The sequence below is a fragment of the Heloderma suspectum genome, chromosome 2 (genome assembly GCF_057233095.1).
Source record: "Heloderma suspectum isolate Gila_16-S chromosome 2, 16-S_ref, whole genome shotgun sequence".
Taxonomy (NCBI): Eukaryota; Metazoa; Chordata; class Lepidosauria; order Squamata; family Helodermatidae; genus Heloderma; species Heloderma suspectum.
In genome coordinates this window covers 359,202,024-359,220,470 of record NC_139459.1, presented here as the reverse complement: position 1 = coordinate 359,220,470, position 18,447 = coordinate 359,202,024, and the positions used below count along the sequence as shown (strand labels likewise).

Genomic DNA, 18,447 nt, shown 5'->3' with positions numbered 1-18,447 from the left:
GTTAACTGAGCCCTGCTAGGCCTAAGGAACCACTGAATACGGTAAACACCAGAGCAGCCACGATGGAAAAAAATGGGTGACGGCCCTGGAAAAACCCAGCTCTGGGCCAGCTCCTTGTAACTTTGGTTGAAACAAAGCAAGAGATAGCAGTGAGAGACCTTGGCACCTTGAATAAGAAAAACATTGTGCTTGGTAAAAAGCTGTGAACAATATTGTCAGGTGGTACACTAGATGGAGAAACTTCAACATACTTGGTTTTGTTTTGAGAAGATGCTGATATGAAATGTGTTTATGTTATTTGTGTGCCAATATTTTGTGAACTGTGCAGACGGCTTTGGCTATTGGGTGGCACAGAAATGTTGTTAATAAATAAAATGGATAAAAATAATAAGCACACGTCATAGAATTTTACATTTTCCCCTGAGGAATTCTGAACATATGTGAAGGGTGAAAAAGTCCCAATGGTCAGCCTGGGCTCAACTCCAAATGGACATAAATATTAGGCTTTGTTTTGCTTTGTTGGCAGGTAGAGGGATCCTTGGATCTGTAGACCCATGACACTAGATTGGCTACTTTGAATTTCTTTTCATACTATGCAGTTTAGAACAGCTAAGAAACCTAGGATGTTTTAAAACTAGATGGGCTGGAGGAAGTATTAGGATGGAGTAACATAGAGCCTGGTAATTTATCAGATTGCTTTATTAGTATTTGCTCCGTCAATTATTCTTATTCAAATTGCTATTGCTCTGTCAGTCCCCAGTCTTATTTATTATTATTCTTTTAGCCACATTGTACTACTACATGGTACTGCCTTCATAGATTTTCCTTTATGTCTTTGAGTCTTGGGTTCTTGTCCCCGGTTCAGTTTTGCCCAGTGTGGTGGAAATTTGAACACACATTAACTTCTACCATCATCCCAACCCATGGTCCAGACCTCAGTGTTACAAAGACACACTTTCAACTGGGTGTCCTAGTAGTGCACAACATATCAACATGCCATAAACGTGCTATACGCCTCATCAAGAGTTCTGGGCAACTCTAAAACTTGCATCTCTTCTCTGATAAGCACAGCAGCAGCTCTCAGTGCTGATCTAATACCTCAAGTCAGAAAGACTCCTTCACGAGCTGGGCAAAGGAAGTGTTTTCTATCATGGGATGTATTCATTTAGATCAGAGCCAGGGAACCTGCGGCCCTCCAGATGTTGTTGGACTACAACTCCCATCAGTCCCAGCCAGCATGTTGAATGGTGATGGATGATGTGAGCTGTAGTCCAGCAACATGGGGGTGTGCAGGTTCCCCATCCATGATGTAGCTGCATGGCTTATCCAATGGCAGGCACTAATACTTTCTGGTTTCACTGGTCCTCATAACAAGCCTGTGAGGTACAACACTATGTCCCTATCGTACAGATATGGGGAACTGATGCTGAGAGAAAAGGCTTGCCTAAGGGTACCCTGTGAGCCTACGACCAGTTGATCCATAGGCTTAGAGTCTGACATTGTCCACTGGATCACATCGCTGGATGTGCGCTTGTCATGTTATTTTTCATTTACCACAAAATATGAAAGCCAAGCCTTTTTCTGAAAGAACCCTTATTTCTTTATTCTGGAAATAAATTAGATTTGGCTTTGAATTAAGACTGTGTAAAAAAAAAAGAAAAAAGAAGCATGGCTGCCTTCCCAGTGGTCCCCTCTGAAGGATACAAAGGGCATTATGGGTAAGGAGTGCCATCAGGAAAGGTTGGAGGATACCTGGGTCCCAAAGCTTTGGCAAAAAGGAAGGCAGGGTGCAGATCTGGGGGCTGAGGCCTACAGAATTATGGGTAACGAGTGCTGGTATGAGGCAGAGAGTAATTCTCTGTAAGCCACAGCTGGGTCGGATGACAGAGTTATGGAGTTTCTCAAGGCTGTCTGTCAGAGTTTCCACTGCCACAGTTCCCCAGCAAGGCCCCTACATCATCCAGTGCCTTCTGGAGGCTTCCAGCCAGATGCTCCGCATTGGTCTCCTCGCAACAATTGAAGGCAGTGACAGCAAAGTTAACATGAGCAGGCAGAGGGTTGTAGCAGACAGCGTAGCCATCGGGCACCAGGGGTCCGTAGCACATCACACAATCCGTGCGGGCAGCTACCTGAGAGGGAAGGGAAATTGGGATCAATAGACAATTACCAGCCATTAAAAAAAATAGGTTGCTTTTCCGTAAGCTTGAAATGATGAACCACCACCCTAACGCTGAAAACAACGTCATTAAAAATAGCAATATATCACAAAATGTGAAGAAATATAAAAATCACACGGCATCACTAATTGATAAGTGGCAGCAACAGCGTTACACAGCAGATTCATAGGTCTGATGAAATAAGCATGTTTTCAACTGACATTAAAAAAAAACTAGCATGATGTGGTGGTAGTGCTGCGGAGATGCAGTTTCAAATTCTTACTCAGCCGTGAAGCTCAACGGGTGGCCTTGAGCCAGCTGCATTCTCCCTCAGCCCAGCTTAACTCACAGGGTTGCTATGAGGATAACAGGGGGAATCTTATATGCCACTGAGCTCCTTGAAGTAATGGAGCAGGATCTTTCCAGAAGACCTTGGCAATCAGGGAAGAAGGTCCTCGAGAGGCACTGGACCATTTAAGGAAGACCAATTCGATAGCAAAGCTTTGAGGGGGATGGAACATATCTCTTGTGATCAAGCCTACTTGTTGCGACAAGGAAGTCAAGAGGCCAAGTAGGGCAAACTGGGGATCCGGCAGCCTGTACCTGTCCTGTGGAGAGTTTCCAGTAAGAGGCCACAGCATAGGACGTGTCCATAAAAAGCTCGGGCACACGGAAGCCATCAGCAATGGCCTCCAGTTTGAGTCCTAGCAAATGGCGGTCGATGCCTTGCCCATCCAGAGCCTGCAACAGATCAGACAAAAGGGGTTCCAGCGCTCGTTGTACAGCAGGCTTGCTCTTGCAATCACCATCATAACAGGGTGGCAGGGCGACCCTTCCCAGTTTCACGGGGTTTGTATATGCCTAAGAAGACCTGGTAGCAAGAGCTCTGTAGTTAGATCTTCTGTAGTGCAGCTGAAGGTGGGGGTGGGAGTGGATTCAGATCCAACAAACAGCACAGGGGACAAAGGTTTGAAACCCATTTCTGGTAGCACAGTGGCCCCGATCTGAATCTCCCCCCAGAACAGGTTCATTTGCCCTTTTAAAACAATCCACAGATCTCCCACTGCTTTTTCTCCTTGCACCCTAATTGTCAATGCTGGATCAAGATTTTTTAAGGCCCTTGGGCAAGACACCCTCCGTGGGCCCCTCCCTCTGTGAGTCTACTGTCTCACCACCATTGTCACCAGCTGTTCTTGCTCCTCGTCCTCTTTTCCCACTCGCTTGCTTGACAGGCAGAGCACCACTGAGCAAGGACACCGTGGCATCTGCTGCTCCTCCTCTTCACCACCACTGCTGTCTGGGCCAGAGCCAGGGATACAAGTAGGCTGCAATGGTGAGGTGGAGCAACTCCAGGCTGCTCTCGTCAGTGGGCCCCTGCTGGAGTGCGGGCCCTCGGCCGGTGCCCAACTCTGCCTCCCCTTGACGCAGGCCCCGCTAGTGCCTTAAGTCTCAGGCACAATAGCAGCGGTAGGTTCTTTAAAAGACACACACCCTACATTCCTTTCACTGAACTCAAGTCTCCTGCTGACACTACCTTACCCAAAACAGGAAATGTTCTGTGTTTTGGGGGAAGGCACCAACTCCTGCTCCCATTTTGTGTTTTGGCAGAATTTGCTTTCCGCAGGACGATGCACGTTCTGCCATGATGCAAGCCAGAAAGCCACCCAATGGTTGAGGGAAACGAGGTGGGGTCAGAGGAGAGGGCGTGGCCCACCAAGCTCCTCGATAGGTCGGTGTTTCCTATTGACTTAGTCCCCTCTTCACAGTAGTGGAGGGCCTCCGACGAGATACGTACCTGCTCTGTGAGGGTGCTGTGGACCTCAACTGCTTCTTTCAGCAAAGACAGTCTTTCTGGGGCCTAGTGCAGAGAGAGGGAGGAAGTGGGGTTACAGATGGGTGAAGAGGCTTACAAGGCATGGTGGACTGCAGGAAGCTCCACATCACACGCACAGCAAGAGAATCCCGATAATGGTCTACTGTTGAAATGCTCAGAGGCGTTTTAAGGGTGAACACGGGCACTCCCAAGTTCAGGTCACGGGGAAAAGAGGCCAAGGAACGGGCAGAGTTCCATGGCTGCCCCAAGGCCAGCTGAATGTACTGACTGCAAGGTTGTTGAACCTCTTTCAGGCCTGGGGCTGAATTCCAGTTTGGAGAAGCTCTCAGGGGCTGCGTTCCAGTGGTGGGCAGGGCATACTGTAGCTTGAAGCTTTCCCTGCTAGTAACTAGGCCTTAGGAGAGGCTCTTAACCTTGTAGTGTGAGGGTGGGGACTACACAAAAGCCAGGAAATCACCGAAAGGTTGGTGATTGGGAGGAAGCAGGTAGCCATATACTGAACCCAGGAGTGTTGGATTGGGACCCCAAGCAGGCTGGATTTTGCCCCTGGACTTGAGGTTCTGCAGTGTTGCTTAACTGCTGGAGGCAAAGAATAAGATTGTGACAGGACTGCATCCTACACTGCAGACAAGGGCAGCAGGATAGCTTAGGTGGTGCTGTGCAGGCCACACGGAACACAGAGCTCTGTCCTCCAATGCTGTGCAAAGCTCCCTGCCCCACTCCCACCTGTCACTGTTCACTGCCTGAGGTGGATGCCTGACTTTGCCTAATGGTAGGGCTGGCCCCACCAAGGCAAGAGGTCTCATGAGTTAACAGCCAATCAATGCTCATTGCACTGATTGCTGCTGGAACTCACCACCCGGGGCTGTACTCTCAACTGTCATTAGGAGACAGGGGATTGTGGGAGAGTTCAATACCTGGCAGTTGTCGTCAGCCATACCGCGGACAAAAGCCAGTGCAGCAGAGGTAGCAGAGCGGATGGTCTCCGTCCGGCCACGGTGGAAGCGACGGAGAGAGGCTGACTCAGTGGTGGGACAAAGTTCCCCATGTGCCCTGGGGAAGGTACAGCAGATAGACAGAATGACAGACACAGCCCTCCCACATATCCTGGTACAGACACATATAAACACCCTCTAGGTGAGCAATACTACATACACAAAAGCAAATCCTTCAATTTTGTCTTAGCTCGGGGGTGGGCAGCTTGTGGCCCTCCAGATGTTTTGGCCTACAACTCCCATCAGCCCTAGCCAGCTTAGCCAATGCTGAGGGATGATGGGAGATGCAGGCGAAAACATCTGGAGGGCCAGAAGTTGCCCAACCATTAGCTCGTCACCTCTCGTTCTAGAAAGTGGATAACACTCAATGCATCCGTTCCCCTCAAACCAGCCTTCTGCTAGACAGTCACCTCACCTGTAATAGGCCAGCTGCAATGCCACCTGCAGGACAGAGTCTGGGCTCAGCTTATGGCGTTTGGGCAATTCCTTGCCAAAACCACGGTAAGTGAAACAGCTGATGTCCAGGTCGGTGATGAGACTGATAAGAGAGAAAAGACAGACAGACAGACAGACCAGCCAATAAGCCACAGTTACAACTTACAGGGTTGTAACTTCACATTCTTGCTTCACCAGGGCGCAATCCTACGCATGTTTAGACAGAAAAAAAACCCCTACAACTCCCAGCATTCCCCAGCTGGGGAATGATGTGAGTTGTAGGGCTTTTTTCTGTCTAAACTTGCATATTTATTTATTTTATTTATTATTAAATTTATTAATCGCCCATCTGGCTGGTCACCCAGCCACTCTGGGCGATGTACAGCATAAAATAAAACAGTTTAAAACAATAAAATTCTACAATAAAAACGTTTTCTAAAATACCCTAACCCACCCCAAATGCCTGCCTGAACAACCACATTTTTAATGCACAACGGAAGCTCATTAAAGAGGGGGCATTATGGAGTTCCCTAGGGAGGGAGTTCCACAGAGTGGGGGCCACCACAGAAAAGGCCCTCTCCCTCGTCCCCACCAGTCTAGCTGTCCTGGCTGATGGGACAGAGAGAAGGCCATCCGAGGCTGATCTTGTTAAGCGGCCTGTCTGGTGTTGCTGGAGGCGCTCCTTAAGATAGGCTGGGCCAGAGCCGTATAGGGTTTTAAAGGTCAAAACCAACACCTTGAATTTGGCCCGGTAAACAACTGGTAACCAGTGCAACTCCTTCAGCACTGGAGTGATGTGATCTCGCCGGCAGCTGCCTTTACTCAGGCGAGCCGCCGCGTTCTGTACCAGCTGCAGCTTCCGAACCGTCTTCAAGGGTAACCCCACGTAGAGCGCATTACAGTAGTCTAAATGAGAGGAGACCAGGGCATGTACTACCGATGGGAGCAGATGGTCGGGAAGGAAGGGGCGCAGCCGCCGTATCAGATGGAGTTGATACAGCGCTGTCCGGCTCTCAGCTGACACCTGAGCCTCCATGGACAGCTGGGAGTCTAAAATGACCCCCAGGCTGCGGACCTGGTCTTTCAAGGGTAGCCGTACCCCATTCAACACCAGGTCAACATCCCCCAGCCTCCTCTTGTCTCCCACTAAAAGTACCTCAGTCTTGTCAGGATTCAGCTTCAGCTTATTTCTCCCCATCCAGCCACTCACCGTCTCCAGACATTTGGACAGAGATTCTACGGCCAACCTTGGTGAAGATTTAAACGAGAGGTAGAGCTGCGTGTCATCCGCATATTGATGACACCGCACCCCAAACCTCCTGATGATAGCCCCCAGCGGCTTCACATAGATATTAAATAGCATCGGGGAGAGGATGGAACCCTGTGGCACCCCACAGGTGAGTGGCCACGGGTCTGAAACCTCCTCTCCCAGTGCTACCCTCTGGTACCTGCTGGAGAGGAAGGACCGGAACCACCACAATACGGTGTCTCCAATGCCCAACCCCTCCAGGCGGTCCAGGAGGATACCGTGGTCAACGGTATCAAAAGCCGCTGAGAGGTCGAGGAGAACAAGGAAGGAGCATTCACCCCTATCCAGAGCCCTCCTCATATCATCTACCAAGGCGACCAAGGCCGTTTCTGTCCCATGCCCAAGCCTGAAGCCCGACTGAAATGGGTCTAGATAATCAGTTTCTTCCAAGTGTGCCTTCAACTGCATCGCCACCACCCACTCAATCACCTTGCCCAAAAATGGCAGAATTGAGACTGGGCAAAAGTTGTTCAGAACTTGGGGATCCAAGGAGGGCTTCTTTAAGAGCGGTCTTATCACTGCCTCCTTGAGGGCTGATGGCATCACTCCCTCCTCAAGGGAGGCGTTCACCACCGCCCTGGTCCCCTCACCCAGTCTCTCTCTGCAGCCCATGAGCCAAGATGGGCAAGGATCAAGTAAGCAGGTGGTCGGCCGTACAGATGAAAGCACCTTGTCCACTTCATCAGGAGGAAGAAGCTGGAACCGATCCCACAAAACCGGTTTGCCACAGGCCGCCTCTTGCTCACTAACTGTATCCATAGCGTGCAGAGTAACACACCTAATCTGATCAATTTTATCTGCAAAGTGCCTTGCCAAGGCCTCACAGGAAGCCCTAGAATGCTCCAGTGGTTCTGGAGCCACAGGACCAACCAGGCTCCAGACCACTTGGAACAGCCTCCTGGGACAGCACTCTGCAGACGCGATAGAGGCAGCATAATATTCCTTTTTTGCTGCCTTCACCACCACGTGATAAGGTGAAGATACAGCTCTAACCCGTGTCTGATTGTCTTTGGAGCGAGACTTCCGCCACCAGCGCTCTAGCCGTCTCACCTCCTGTTTCAGAGCTCGGAACCGCGGATTGAACCATGGTGCAGTCCGAGCCCTGTTCAGGGGGAGAGGGCGTTTTGGAGCCACCTGATCTAATGCCCCAGTGATTGCGGCATTCCAGACACCCACCAGGGTCTCGACCGAGTGGCCGTTGGCGTGCCCCAGAGAATCCCCAAGCGCGTTCAGGAATCCATTTGGATCCATAAGACGCCTGGGGCGGACCATTTTAATGGGTCCTCCACCCCGCGGAGGGGTTGTGGAACCGAGAAGTCCAACGTCACCAGATAGTGATCTGACCATGACAAGGGGGTGGTGGATATACCCCCGACTTCCAGATCACTCCCCGCTTCTCCAGAAACAAACACAAGGTCTAGTGCATGACCGGCTACATGGGTGGGCCCAGTTAGAATATGGTGCAGCTCCCAGGAGGCCATGGTCTCCATGAAGTCCCAAGGTGCTCCTGTGAGGATGGCCTCCGAATGTACGTTGAAGTCCCCCAACACCAATAAGTTAGGGGACTGTACGTGCACATCAGAGACCACCTCAAGCACCTCGGCCAGGGAGTCAGTCGTGCAGCAGGGTGGACGGTACACGAGCAGAATCCCCAGACTGCCCATCGGGCCCAACCTCCAGTACATGCACTCAGCAACCTTGGTCTCCTGGAGAGGGGGTCTGGTGAAGACCAAGGACTCTCGGTAGATAACAGCCACTCCCCCTCCCCAATCCCCAGCCCTCGGCTGCTGTGCATACGAAAATCCGGCTGGACACATGGCTGCAAGGGTTGGAGCAGCAGCCTCGGCCAGCCAGGTCTCCATAATACATGCCAGGTCTGCACCCTCATCCAGGATCATGTCATGTATGAGGGAGGTTTTCTGGGTAACAGACCTGGCATTGCAGAGCAGCAAACGAAGGCCAGAAGATGGGGTCACGCCTCCCCCAGCCACCCTTTGGCTCTGGACAGGCCCGGAGCAGGGGACAGATACTACACATCTCTCCCTTGTTCCCCTTGCCTGGCATGGCCTGCCCCTAGCGCTCCGCCAGCGCCTGCCGCCCCGCCTCAGTATGTTCTGGCCCCCAACATTCCCCCCACTGCCTCCATCAAGTGGACACATGCCCTCTCACTCCTGCCTATCAGGCAGGCTACCCACCCCTAAAAACACAACAAAATCCCCCAGAAAAAAAAAATTAAAATCCCCTTAAAAATAATGCCAGGCAGGAGTCCACAAGGAAGGCCTGGAGGTGGTGGTGGTGGCGGCGGTGGGAGCAGCAGGCCCAGCAGCAGCAGACACGCCTCTTCCCCGGTGGTGGTGGCTTCTCCTGCAGGCCCTGGCTCTCCCAGGCCACCTCAGCCAGCCAGCTTATGTAGCCCCTCCAGGGAGGGGCAGGTGGAGCAGCACAGCTGGCTCGGTACCTTTAGAGGATCGAACCTTTAGAGTACATTCCTTCTCCCTCTACCTCTTTACCAAGGCTAGCTTAAAAGCCATGGTGCCACACAGCAGAAACTTTATCTGGTACAAAATTCAGTTGCCAGAAGGCTTGGGGTAGTTAAGTGATCATAACACAGCAGTTTTGCGTAAGTAGCATTGTAAGTACCCATTCCTTTCTGGTCTCAATTTGAACTGCTGGTGCTAACCTTTGCATCCTGAACTATTTGGGACTAGGTTGCATGAAGGACCACCTTCACCCATTTTAGAGCATCAGGAGACTGCCTACTGATCTTAGGGCACAGGCAGATTCATAAGATCAGCCTCAGAGGCCCTGGTCTCGGCCTGCCACTGCAGTTGATCAGGTTGGGGACAGGTCCTTTTCAGTGGTGGCTCCCCACATGTGAAATTCCCAATCCCGAGAATTACACCCTTGAAACCTTTAAGCAGACCTTAATGATTTTTTTATTCCATCACGTTTTTTATTGATTTTTTTTTTGCAGGCCCCCTGTATATGATTTTATCTGATGCTGTTTTTATTATGTTGTTAATTGTTTGAACATTTTTATTGTAAGCTGCCTAGTGAGGGCTTGCCCTAAAACAGCGGGTACACAAGCTTTTCAGGATCGAGGCCACACTGAGTCTCAGAGCCCAAATGAGAAAAGGGCATGTGCAGAGCCAAAAGGGACTCTGGAATTAATCATTCCCCCTAGAATTGTACTGTTACATTGGTCTCCCTGCACCACTCACAAATGTAATTCCTCATGTTACATTTACTGTAATGCTGAGTCCCCAATCTTTCTGGGTCAGTGAGCAAATTTGAAATGTTGAGAGTGTTGTGGGCACTCTCACAAAATGGCTGCCATGGGGGAGTTGCTCATTCACAGACTTGCTGCCATGGTGGGCGCAGTCAGTCACGAAACGCTCATTTCCAAGAAGGCAAACTGGTGAGACTAAAAGAAACGTACCTTGATCAAGAACCTAAGCCAGATGCAGGGTCGGAGTTCCAAAACACAAAACCACTCTATTGAACTCAAATAAAGGTGGTGCTGGAGGTCAGCACTTTGCTTTGCAGCATAGCAACCTCCCAGTTTAAAATAAAAACATAATAATGTTTTAAAATCTTAATAAAAATCAGTAGGGGGAGGGAGCCTGGAAGGGCCAAAGCAGGTGTCCACAGACACATTGGTGCCCATGAGGCACCATGTTCGAGACCCCAGGTGTAGATGATACTGAACTAGATGGACAAACAGTCTGACACAGCATAGGGCAACTTCCTGTGTGATAAAAAGAGTAATATATTCTGTATAAATGGTAATTTCTGGTCTGCCGCTGTTCATATAAAAACAGAGGTAGAAACAAATCCTACAGGCATTGCTGCCTTCATTCCTACTTAATGTCATTTTGATTCATTCCTAAAAACATCTGCTGTACAAGCAGCCTTCCCCAACCCGGTCCCTCCACATGTGTAGGACTACAACTCCCATCTCCAGCAATGGCCATGCTGGCTGGAGGTAATGGGACTTGTAGTCCAACATACCTAGAGGGTGCTGGCTCGGGGGAGGCTGGTTCAGAGAATATTTTGATCTCTCCTTCTCGTGGCAGCTAGGCCTCCCTCACTCTGCCATTCTCCTCAGGCCTGGAGGGATGGCTAATTCTTCCCTGCTTCCTGAGGAGAAAAACCAGCATTGTGTTCTCCGAGCTGCTGCAGGGAGCTTTCAAAGAAACCCCAGCACAGGGCATGAGTCGGGCCTGCTTTTCAAACGGAGAAACGCCAGATAATGAAACCACAGCAGGGCCTCCAATTGGGCTGCGCCCACCCACCTTTACAAAAAAACGCCTTGAACACAGGCCCCACGCACTCACATGTCCAGGTTTTGCTTGGCATGCTCAATGTCACGTTTGATTTCTGGAGTGAAGCAGAAGTAGAGTTTTTTGGGCAACTGTAGAGGGATCAGCGGGGCACGTACCGGGACAGGATCTTTGCTGGAATTTGTGGGGAGGGGGAGGGAGAAAAAACAGATGCTTTAGAATGTACTTAAAGGAAGTAACAGGTTAAATCACAGGAAAGACCCATCTCTTTCTCTCTCCTATCCCCTCTTCCTCACCTGTCTTCTCCAAGCGAGCAAGTAGGAGAAGTCTTCTCCTGGAACTAGGAGAAGGCACAAAAGCCTCTCATCACCTTGCCCGCTCTCTCTGGGTAGTGGTGACGACTGGGCCCAGAGGGACAGGTCAAGTGAATGGGAAGCAGCAGCAAGGGGAGCCCCCAGAGGGCATATCTTGCCCCCCAAAACATGCAGACTCCAGTGAAGTCACATGCAAGAGATCATGCTCCATGTTTCAAAGCAAGTATTCTTGAAGAGCTAACACCCTTCTCATTTGTACTCATCGCATCCATATCACAGATTAAAGTTGCAAATCTACCCAAATATGTGTTCTTAGAGGGCGAGGGGAATGTGGCCCTTTGTACCACACAATAACAGTTGTAACAGAGTATAAAAAGGGAGCGAAAGTATCAGTGAGAGCCAGTGTGGTGTAGTGGTTAGAGTGCTGGACTGGGACCCAGGAGATTGGGGCTCTAGTCCCTACTCAGCCATGAAAACCACTGGGTGATTTTGAGCCAGTCACAGACTCTCAGCCTAAACTACCTCACAGGGTTGTTGTGAGGATAAAATGGAGAGGAGGAGGATTATGCATACACCACCTTGGGCTCCCTGGAGGAAAGGTGGGATATAATGTAACAACTAAAATAAACAAAGTATATTAAGGGATAAATCGGCATACATCTCTAGAGCAGGGGTACAAGACCTCAGGCATTCCAGGCCAAATCCAGCCCCCTGGGAATCCCAATCTGGCCCTCAGGTGGTCCCCAGAAGGCCACGCCCTCCCCCTGGCCCCATCCCCTTTCCCCTAACCACCAACCATTCGACAATGGTGGGGGGAGAGGAAGTTCCAGGCATTCTGTGTCAGAGGCTCCAGGTAAACAAAGGCCTCACAAATCAATGCAGCCCACAAAGAGGTCCAAGGAAGTTCTGTCAAACATCATCAAGGTTGAAATGCCTCTCCTGCGGTGTAGTTACCCTGCAGTAAGTGTTTTCAGCTAAAATATGCTGGTATTTTTTGACCTTACCCAACTTGCCTTTGGCCCTGCCTACCACTGGAATGCACCCACACACACACACACACATGCACACACACACAAGTGCTTCTCCAAAATGAAATTTGGCCCTTGGGCTGAAAGAGGTTCTGCACCCCTGAACATTTTTTTTTTTTATTACTACCTATGAACGCAGCCAAGCCTCCGGAAATTAATTCAGATTTTTAAGTGACCTCAAGCACCCACCACCCTCAAATGAACTCCTACTTGTTTCTCTTCCTCAACGCAGCCTCTGCAGAAAGCTAAAGGGGAAGTTCTGCCCACGCATACAAGAGCCAAACCTGGGTAGTTGCACACCCTTCCCCTCACCCAAGGGGGCATTACCAGTAGTCAAGGACGTGGTCTATGATCGTGGCAATCGGGGGGCCCTCGGCGACGGCTTGTTCATAAAGCACTCCACAGGAGCCATCTTCTCCCACAATGAACTGTGAGCCAGGAAAAAGGACAAGTATTTATATAAAATAAATACAATAAAATAAAACTTTGAATAAAGAATGTACATATCCATGTATTTAAATTGCCATCATGTAATCTTTTTATTTTTAAAGCAGAAACTCTCATAAAGCCATTCGCTCTCCATCGCCATCTCTCTCTTCCTCTTTTTCTTCTTCGTACTTCCAGCCACTGTTTTATTGATCTATTTGCTTTGACTGTAATTTTTTGTATTTTAATTTATCGCATACCACTCTGCTTGCTCTCTCGACGTGGAGCGGTTTATAAATTTTATAAAATTTATAAACCGCTCCACGTCGAGAGAGCAAGCAGAGTGGTATGCGATAAATTAAAATACAAAAAATTACAGTCAAAGCAAATAGATCAATAAAACAGTGGCTGGAAGTACGAAGAAGAAAAAGAGGAAGAGAGAGATGGCGATGGAGAGCGAATGGCTTTATGAGAGTTTCTGCTTTAAAAATAAAAAGATTACATGATGGCAATTTAAATACATGGATATGTACATTCTTTATTCAAAGTTTTATTTTATTGTATTTATTTTATATAAATAAAATAACATGTATTCCGAAACAGTTGGTCTATAATGACAGCTGATGCAACATAGTGGCCAAAAGACTGAGCTAAAAATCAAGAAGCCTCTGGTTCAAATCGCTCCTCTGCCATGAACAAACTAGGTGACCAGTCACTCAGCCTCAGTTTCCCCATTTGCAATATGGGAGGATAATAATAGTGACTTATTTTCCAGGACCGTTATAAGGATTACAACTCCATAATGCATGTGCAACACTTTGAACAGTTGAAGGTACTATATAAATGTTGCTATTATTGTTGTTGTTAATAATAACGATAACAATAATAGTAATAATATTGATACTGATGATGATGATGTATTTTATTTATTATTAAATTTATTAATCACCCATTTGGCTGGTCACCCAGCCACTCTGGGCGATGAAACACTACTCTGTGGCGCGTACGGGGATTGAACCCGCGACCTTGGCGTTATTAGCACCACGCTCTAACCAACTGAGCTAACCGGCCAAATACCAACTCGTATTTGGTCTTTCCTTTCCACAATTCACTCAACCTTTCTTCATAGAACTAGACAACCCCCTTACCCCCTGACATGATCTTCTACCCTCCCAGTATCTGAGCCTCAGGAAGCCTAAATCATAAGATTCTGTTAACAAAATAAACAAATAAATAGAGTGGAATGGAGGGGAGAAGAAAAGGAAAGAGGGAGTGGTGGAAAAAGAAGTTCCTGACACTCTGTGTCCGAGGCTCCAGGTAAACAAAGGCCCCACAAATCAACTCAGCCCACAAAGAGGTTCAAGGAAGTTCTGTCAAACTATACTGAAACAAAGCTTGGCAAACAGAGGCCTCAGGTCAAATCTGGCCCCATGAAATATGCTGCCTGGCCTTCCAGTTGCCAGCCTGAAGCAGAAGAGGTGTGGAAGAAGTGGCAAATACAATTTGGTAGAAGACAACTGGCTCACTTCAACCAGGATGGAAATACGTCTTAAGGAGCAGCAGGATTTTATATTTCCAGTTAACTGTGATGGGCAAGTTGGAGCTGCAACAAAATGTTTTGTGGTTCCTCCCCCACTGCCCAGATTTTTTTCTAAAGTTTTTTTGTACTTCTGCAAACCTTGGGGATCCCCCAAGCTTGTGGATTCCTCCCTCTTGTGCATGGATGGTACTGTTTTGGTTACATAAGGGCCGGCGCTTGGAGAATTGAGATTGCTATATATGCATATCTGTGTGCGTGCATATGTATAGGTGCAGACTACAGAGATAGGCAGGCAGGCAGGCATAGATAGATTCGCCCATCCTCTATGGAATGCTAATATTTCAAGGAAAGGTGTTCTAGTTATTTCTGTTGGGGCAGTTTTAACGTGGGGGAGCACATGAACTTCCTTACCTGCTGTTTTAAAATGGTGCAGTCTTTAGGGCCAAGTCACAAAGTACAGTACTTACTGCACCGCACATCTTCAGAATGCAAGTGGGGGACCTTTTACTTGGGTGTTTTTCCACACAGAAACCTCTGAACACAGCAAATTAGGTGCTAGCCTAGCTTTCACCCTGACATACTAGTTTTCAGTGTGCAGGGAGGCTTTTTTTTCTTTTAACGCTGGAAAGCATTACTGAGGAGGTAACTTCACACATAGTTTGGGTCTTCACTGCCTTGTACCAAGATGAAGGAGGAAAATTGACACTCTCAGCATCTAAGTGCTCAAAGTCTGAACACAGAGGTCATGCCCCCACCTTGTTTCCAAAGAGAAGAAGCCCCACTCTCGGCCTGATCTTATTCTTACCTGCAGAGTCTTGTCAAACCAGCGATTCCCGCTGTTGGAGTGGCTGCCTCCACCATGCAACATCTGTGCCGCAAGACGGCTTGCTGCACGTGCATCTGACACCTTCAGGACAGGTGCGTCCAGGCAGACAGTGAAGAGGCTACGCTGGATGGCGCGTGCTGATTCCCGGTTCAGCTTGTCTGGAGATGGAGGAGGAAGGCGGTGGGGGGTGGGGGAGGAGACACACAAGGTTATTCCAACAAACCACTGTGGTGTAGCAGACAAAGGCTTAGCTCTATCTTCCAAGTGGAGAAGACATGTGAAGGAGCCCACCAGAGGGTAAAGGAGAGAAAGTGTGCAGAACCTCAAATCCCAATTTGGCCCTCTAGGGTTCCCCAGATGTTCATATCTCCTTCTCCCAGCCTCTGCCTGTTTGGCGATTTCCTGGCTTTTGTGCCATTTTTCCCCTATTCTAAAGGGGTTAAATATCTCTTCTAAAGGGTTAGTTACTGGCAGTCAGAGTTTTATGCTAAAATATGCTGGTATTTTTGGCTTCAACCAGCCCATCTTTGCCTTCAACCTCACCCACTGGAATGCGGCCAGTGGAACGCGGCCCCCAAGAGCTTCTCCGAACTGGAGTGTGTCCCTCAGGCTGAAAGAGGTTCTGCACCACTGCTGTAGAGGGCAGCCCTCCACACTGGATGGATGCAGGCCTTAATGTTTAACCCTGACTAGCTTCCTTAACCCTGGTTGAGCTACAAAATGGACAACAAAACCATGGATTAGCTTGCCAGACTAAGGCTTGGCCTACACAGGCAGCAGAATCAGGTAGAAATCATGTGGAAGAATGGACTGCACCGCTTCATACTAAAGATGGGATGCACCGCGTTTGAATGCTTCCCCATGTTAAAGCAATTGATTGCCCTGTCTGCAAACGGTAAAACAAGCGCAACAGGGACAAAGCTTCTAGCTGAGCCCCTCGCCTCCTATGTTGATGTTCTGTTGCAGGGAGGTTTTAATGTAGCAGAGCCTTCCAAAATGTGACACGCACACACACACACACACACACTTGCAGTTTGAAGTGGCTCAGCCTATTTTGCTACGTCATTCTCCCGCATGTGTGAATGAGGCCTAAGCTTTCTTCAAAGAGTGTGTATAAAAATACAAAACAAAGACCTGCTTTGCAAGCAAGGATGCTGGACAGATGGACAAACTGCTTTACCCATGGTTTCCTCAGCACAGGCACAGCACTTAACCATGGTTACCACAAACCTTGGCTTCCTGTTCTGGAATGCAGCCAGCGTTAAACCACGCTTTAGGTCAGGGATGGGGAACCTTCGGCCTGCAAGCTTCTTCTGCTGTTATCTCCAATCAGTGATTGGACATAAGAGGGTATTTAAAGGCATTCAAACTTGAATACCCTGCATAGAATTTTTATTTGTTTATTATTACATTTATATCCCCCCCCCGCTTTTTCCTCCAAGGAACGAATGGCAGCTTACACAATCTTCCTCCTCTCTATTTTATCCTCACAACAACCCTGTGAGCAGGTTAGGCTGAGAGTCAGCAGCTGGCCCAAAGTCACCCGGTGAGTTTCATGGCCAAAGAGCCCAGATCTCCCAAGTCCCAGTCCAACACTCTAACCACTACACCACATCGGCTCTCTAGAACTGAGCTGTGCTTTGCATGCCTGAACGCTGCTGCACTGGGGCTTACTCCTGAGTAGACACGAATAGAATCTGGGATGTGTTTTGGATGCCTGATGGGAAAAGGTCCAAATGAGTAAGAATTATGTCTTGCCCCTGTCCACTTTGCTTTCTCTGTCTGAGGCCCCACCCCACACCCTGAGGCCCACCCACTCCTGGAATGCAACCTTCCAAGACCCTTAGAATCATAGAATAGTAGGGTTGGAAGGGGCCTACAAGGCCATCGAGTCCAACCCCCTGCTCAATGCAGGAATCCAAGTCAGAGCATCCCTGACAGATGGCTGTCCAGCCTCGTCTTGAAGGCCTCCAGTGTGGGAGAGCCCACCACCTCCCCAGGTCATTGGTTCCATTGCCGTATTGCTCTGACACTCAGGAAGTTTTTCCTGATGTTCAGCCGGAATCTGGCTTCCTGTAACTTGAGCCCATTATTCCGTGTCCTGCACTCTGGGGTGATCAAGAAGAGATCCTGGCCTTCTTCTCTGTGACAACCTTTCAAGTACTTGAAGAGTGCTATCATATCTCCCCTCAGTCTTCTCTTCTCAAGGCTAAACATGCCCAGTTCTTTCAGTCTCTCTTCATAGGGCTTTGTTTCCAGTCCCCTGATCATCTTTGTTGCCCTCCTCTGAACCCTCTCCAGCTTGTCTGCATCCTTCTTAAAGTGTGGTGCCCAGAACTGGACACAGTACTCCAGATGAGGCCTAACCAGTGCTGAGTAGAGGGGAACTAGTACTTCCCGGGATTTGGAAGCGATGCTTCTATTAATGCAGCCCAAAATAGCATTTGCCTTTTTTGCAGCCACATCACATTGTTGGCTCATATTCAGCTTGTGATCGACGACAATTCCAAGATCCTTCTCGCTCGTAGTGTGGTTGAGCCACGTATCCCCCATCTTGTAACTGTGCATTTGGTTTCTTTTTCCTAGGTGCAGAACTTGGCATTTGTCCCTATTAAATGCCATTCTGTTGTTTTCTGCCCAGCACTCCAGTCTATCCAGATCACTTTGAATTTTGTTTCTGTCTTCCAAAGTATTAGCTATCCCTCCCAATTTTGTGTCATCTGCAAATTTGATCAGCATTCCCTGCACCTCCTCCTCCAAGTCATTAATAAAAATGTTGAAGAGCACTGGGCCCAGGAACCCTTCCCAAATTGGAATCCAGCCCCGGGCCAAAAAGGGTTTCCCACCCCTGGGAACACTGAACCATTAGATCCAACACTTAACCATATTTAAAGCAAACCACGGTTACGTGTTTTGTCTGCATATAGCCATGGGGAGCTCTCAGAAAACTGAATTAAGAGCACAGCACCACAGTGTGCTTAACATTATAGTTGATCTAGTCTCCTTCCCCCCACGTACACCTACCTCTCATGAGGGTGGTGTAGGCCTGTCCCCATGTGTGCCGATGGTCACTGGTCAGCACCCCCAGGGGCTCCTTATCTGTCTTCCAAGACTGCGCACGGATTCGCTGGAGCTGCCAGTGGAGCTGATCCACGGTCAGAGGTGTCCCATCGCTGTTGTACACTTCAAGCTGGAAGAACTGAGGGAGGGACGGAAGCAGCACAGAAGTGAGGCGTATCCATTCATGGCAAGGAGCTGTTCTCTTCTGGACACAATCCAAGGGGCTAGTTTTAACCTATAA

At 48.8% G+C, this 18,447-nt stretch overlaps 1 protein-coding gene and 1 non-coding gene across 3 annotated transcripts in view; both read right to left on the bottom strand.

Annotated features, from left to right (window-relative positions):
* Nucleotides 1–680: 680 nt before the first annotated feature.
* Nucleotides 681–18,447, bottom strand: part of LOC146355590 (carnitine O-acetyltransferase-like) — a 41,279-nt gene continuing 23,512 nt past the window's right edge. The window contains exons 6-14 of one of the 2 annotated variants that reach the window (XM_084841083.1): nucleotides 18,171–18,345; nucleotides 15,126–15,304; nucleotides 12,682–12,782; nucleotides 11,067–11,186; nucleotides 5,401–5,523; nucleotides 4,908–5,043; nucleotides 3,952–4,014; nucleotides 2,760–2,897; nucleotides 681–2,129 (exon numbers count right to left, since the gene is read on the bottom strand). In XM_084841083.1, the coding sequence (XP_084697209.1) occupies nucleotides 1,902–2,129; nucleotides 2,760–2,897; nucleotides 3,952–4,014; nucleotides 4,908–5,043; nucleotides 5,401–5,523; nucleotides 11,067–11,186; nucleotides 12,682–12,782; nucleotides 15,126–15,304; nucleotides 18,171–18,345 (1,263 nt within the window). In that variant the 3' untranslated portion in view covers nucleotides 681–1,901. The remainder of the gene's footprint in view (nucleotides 2,130–2,759; nucleotides 2,898–3,951; nucleotides 4,015–4,907; nucleotides 5,044–5,400; nucleotides 5,524–11,066; nucleotides 11,187–12,681; nucleotides 12,783–15,125; nucleotides 15,305–18,170; nucleotides 18,346–18,447) is intronic. The other variant, XM_084841084.1, reaches the window with a different exon arrangement.
* Nucleotides 13,778–13,851, bottom strand: TRNAI-AAU (transfer RNA isoleucine (anticodon AAU)). Its single transcript has one exon. It is a non-coding gene; the product is annotated as a tRNA-Ile (tRNA).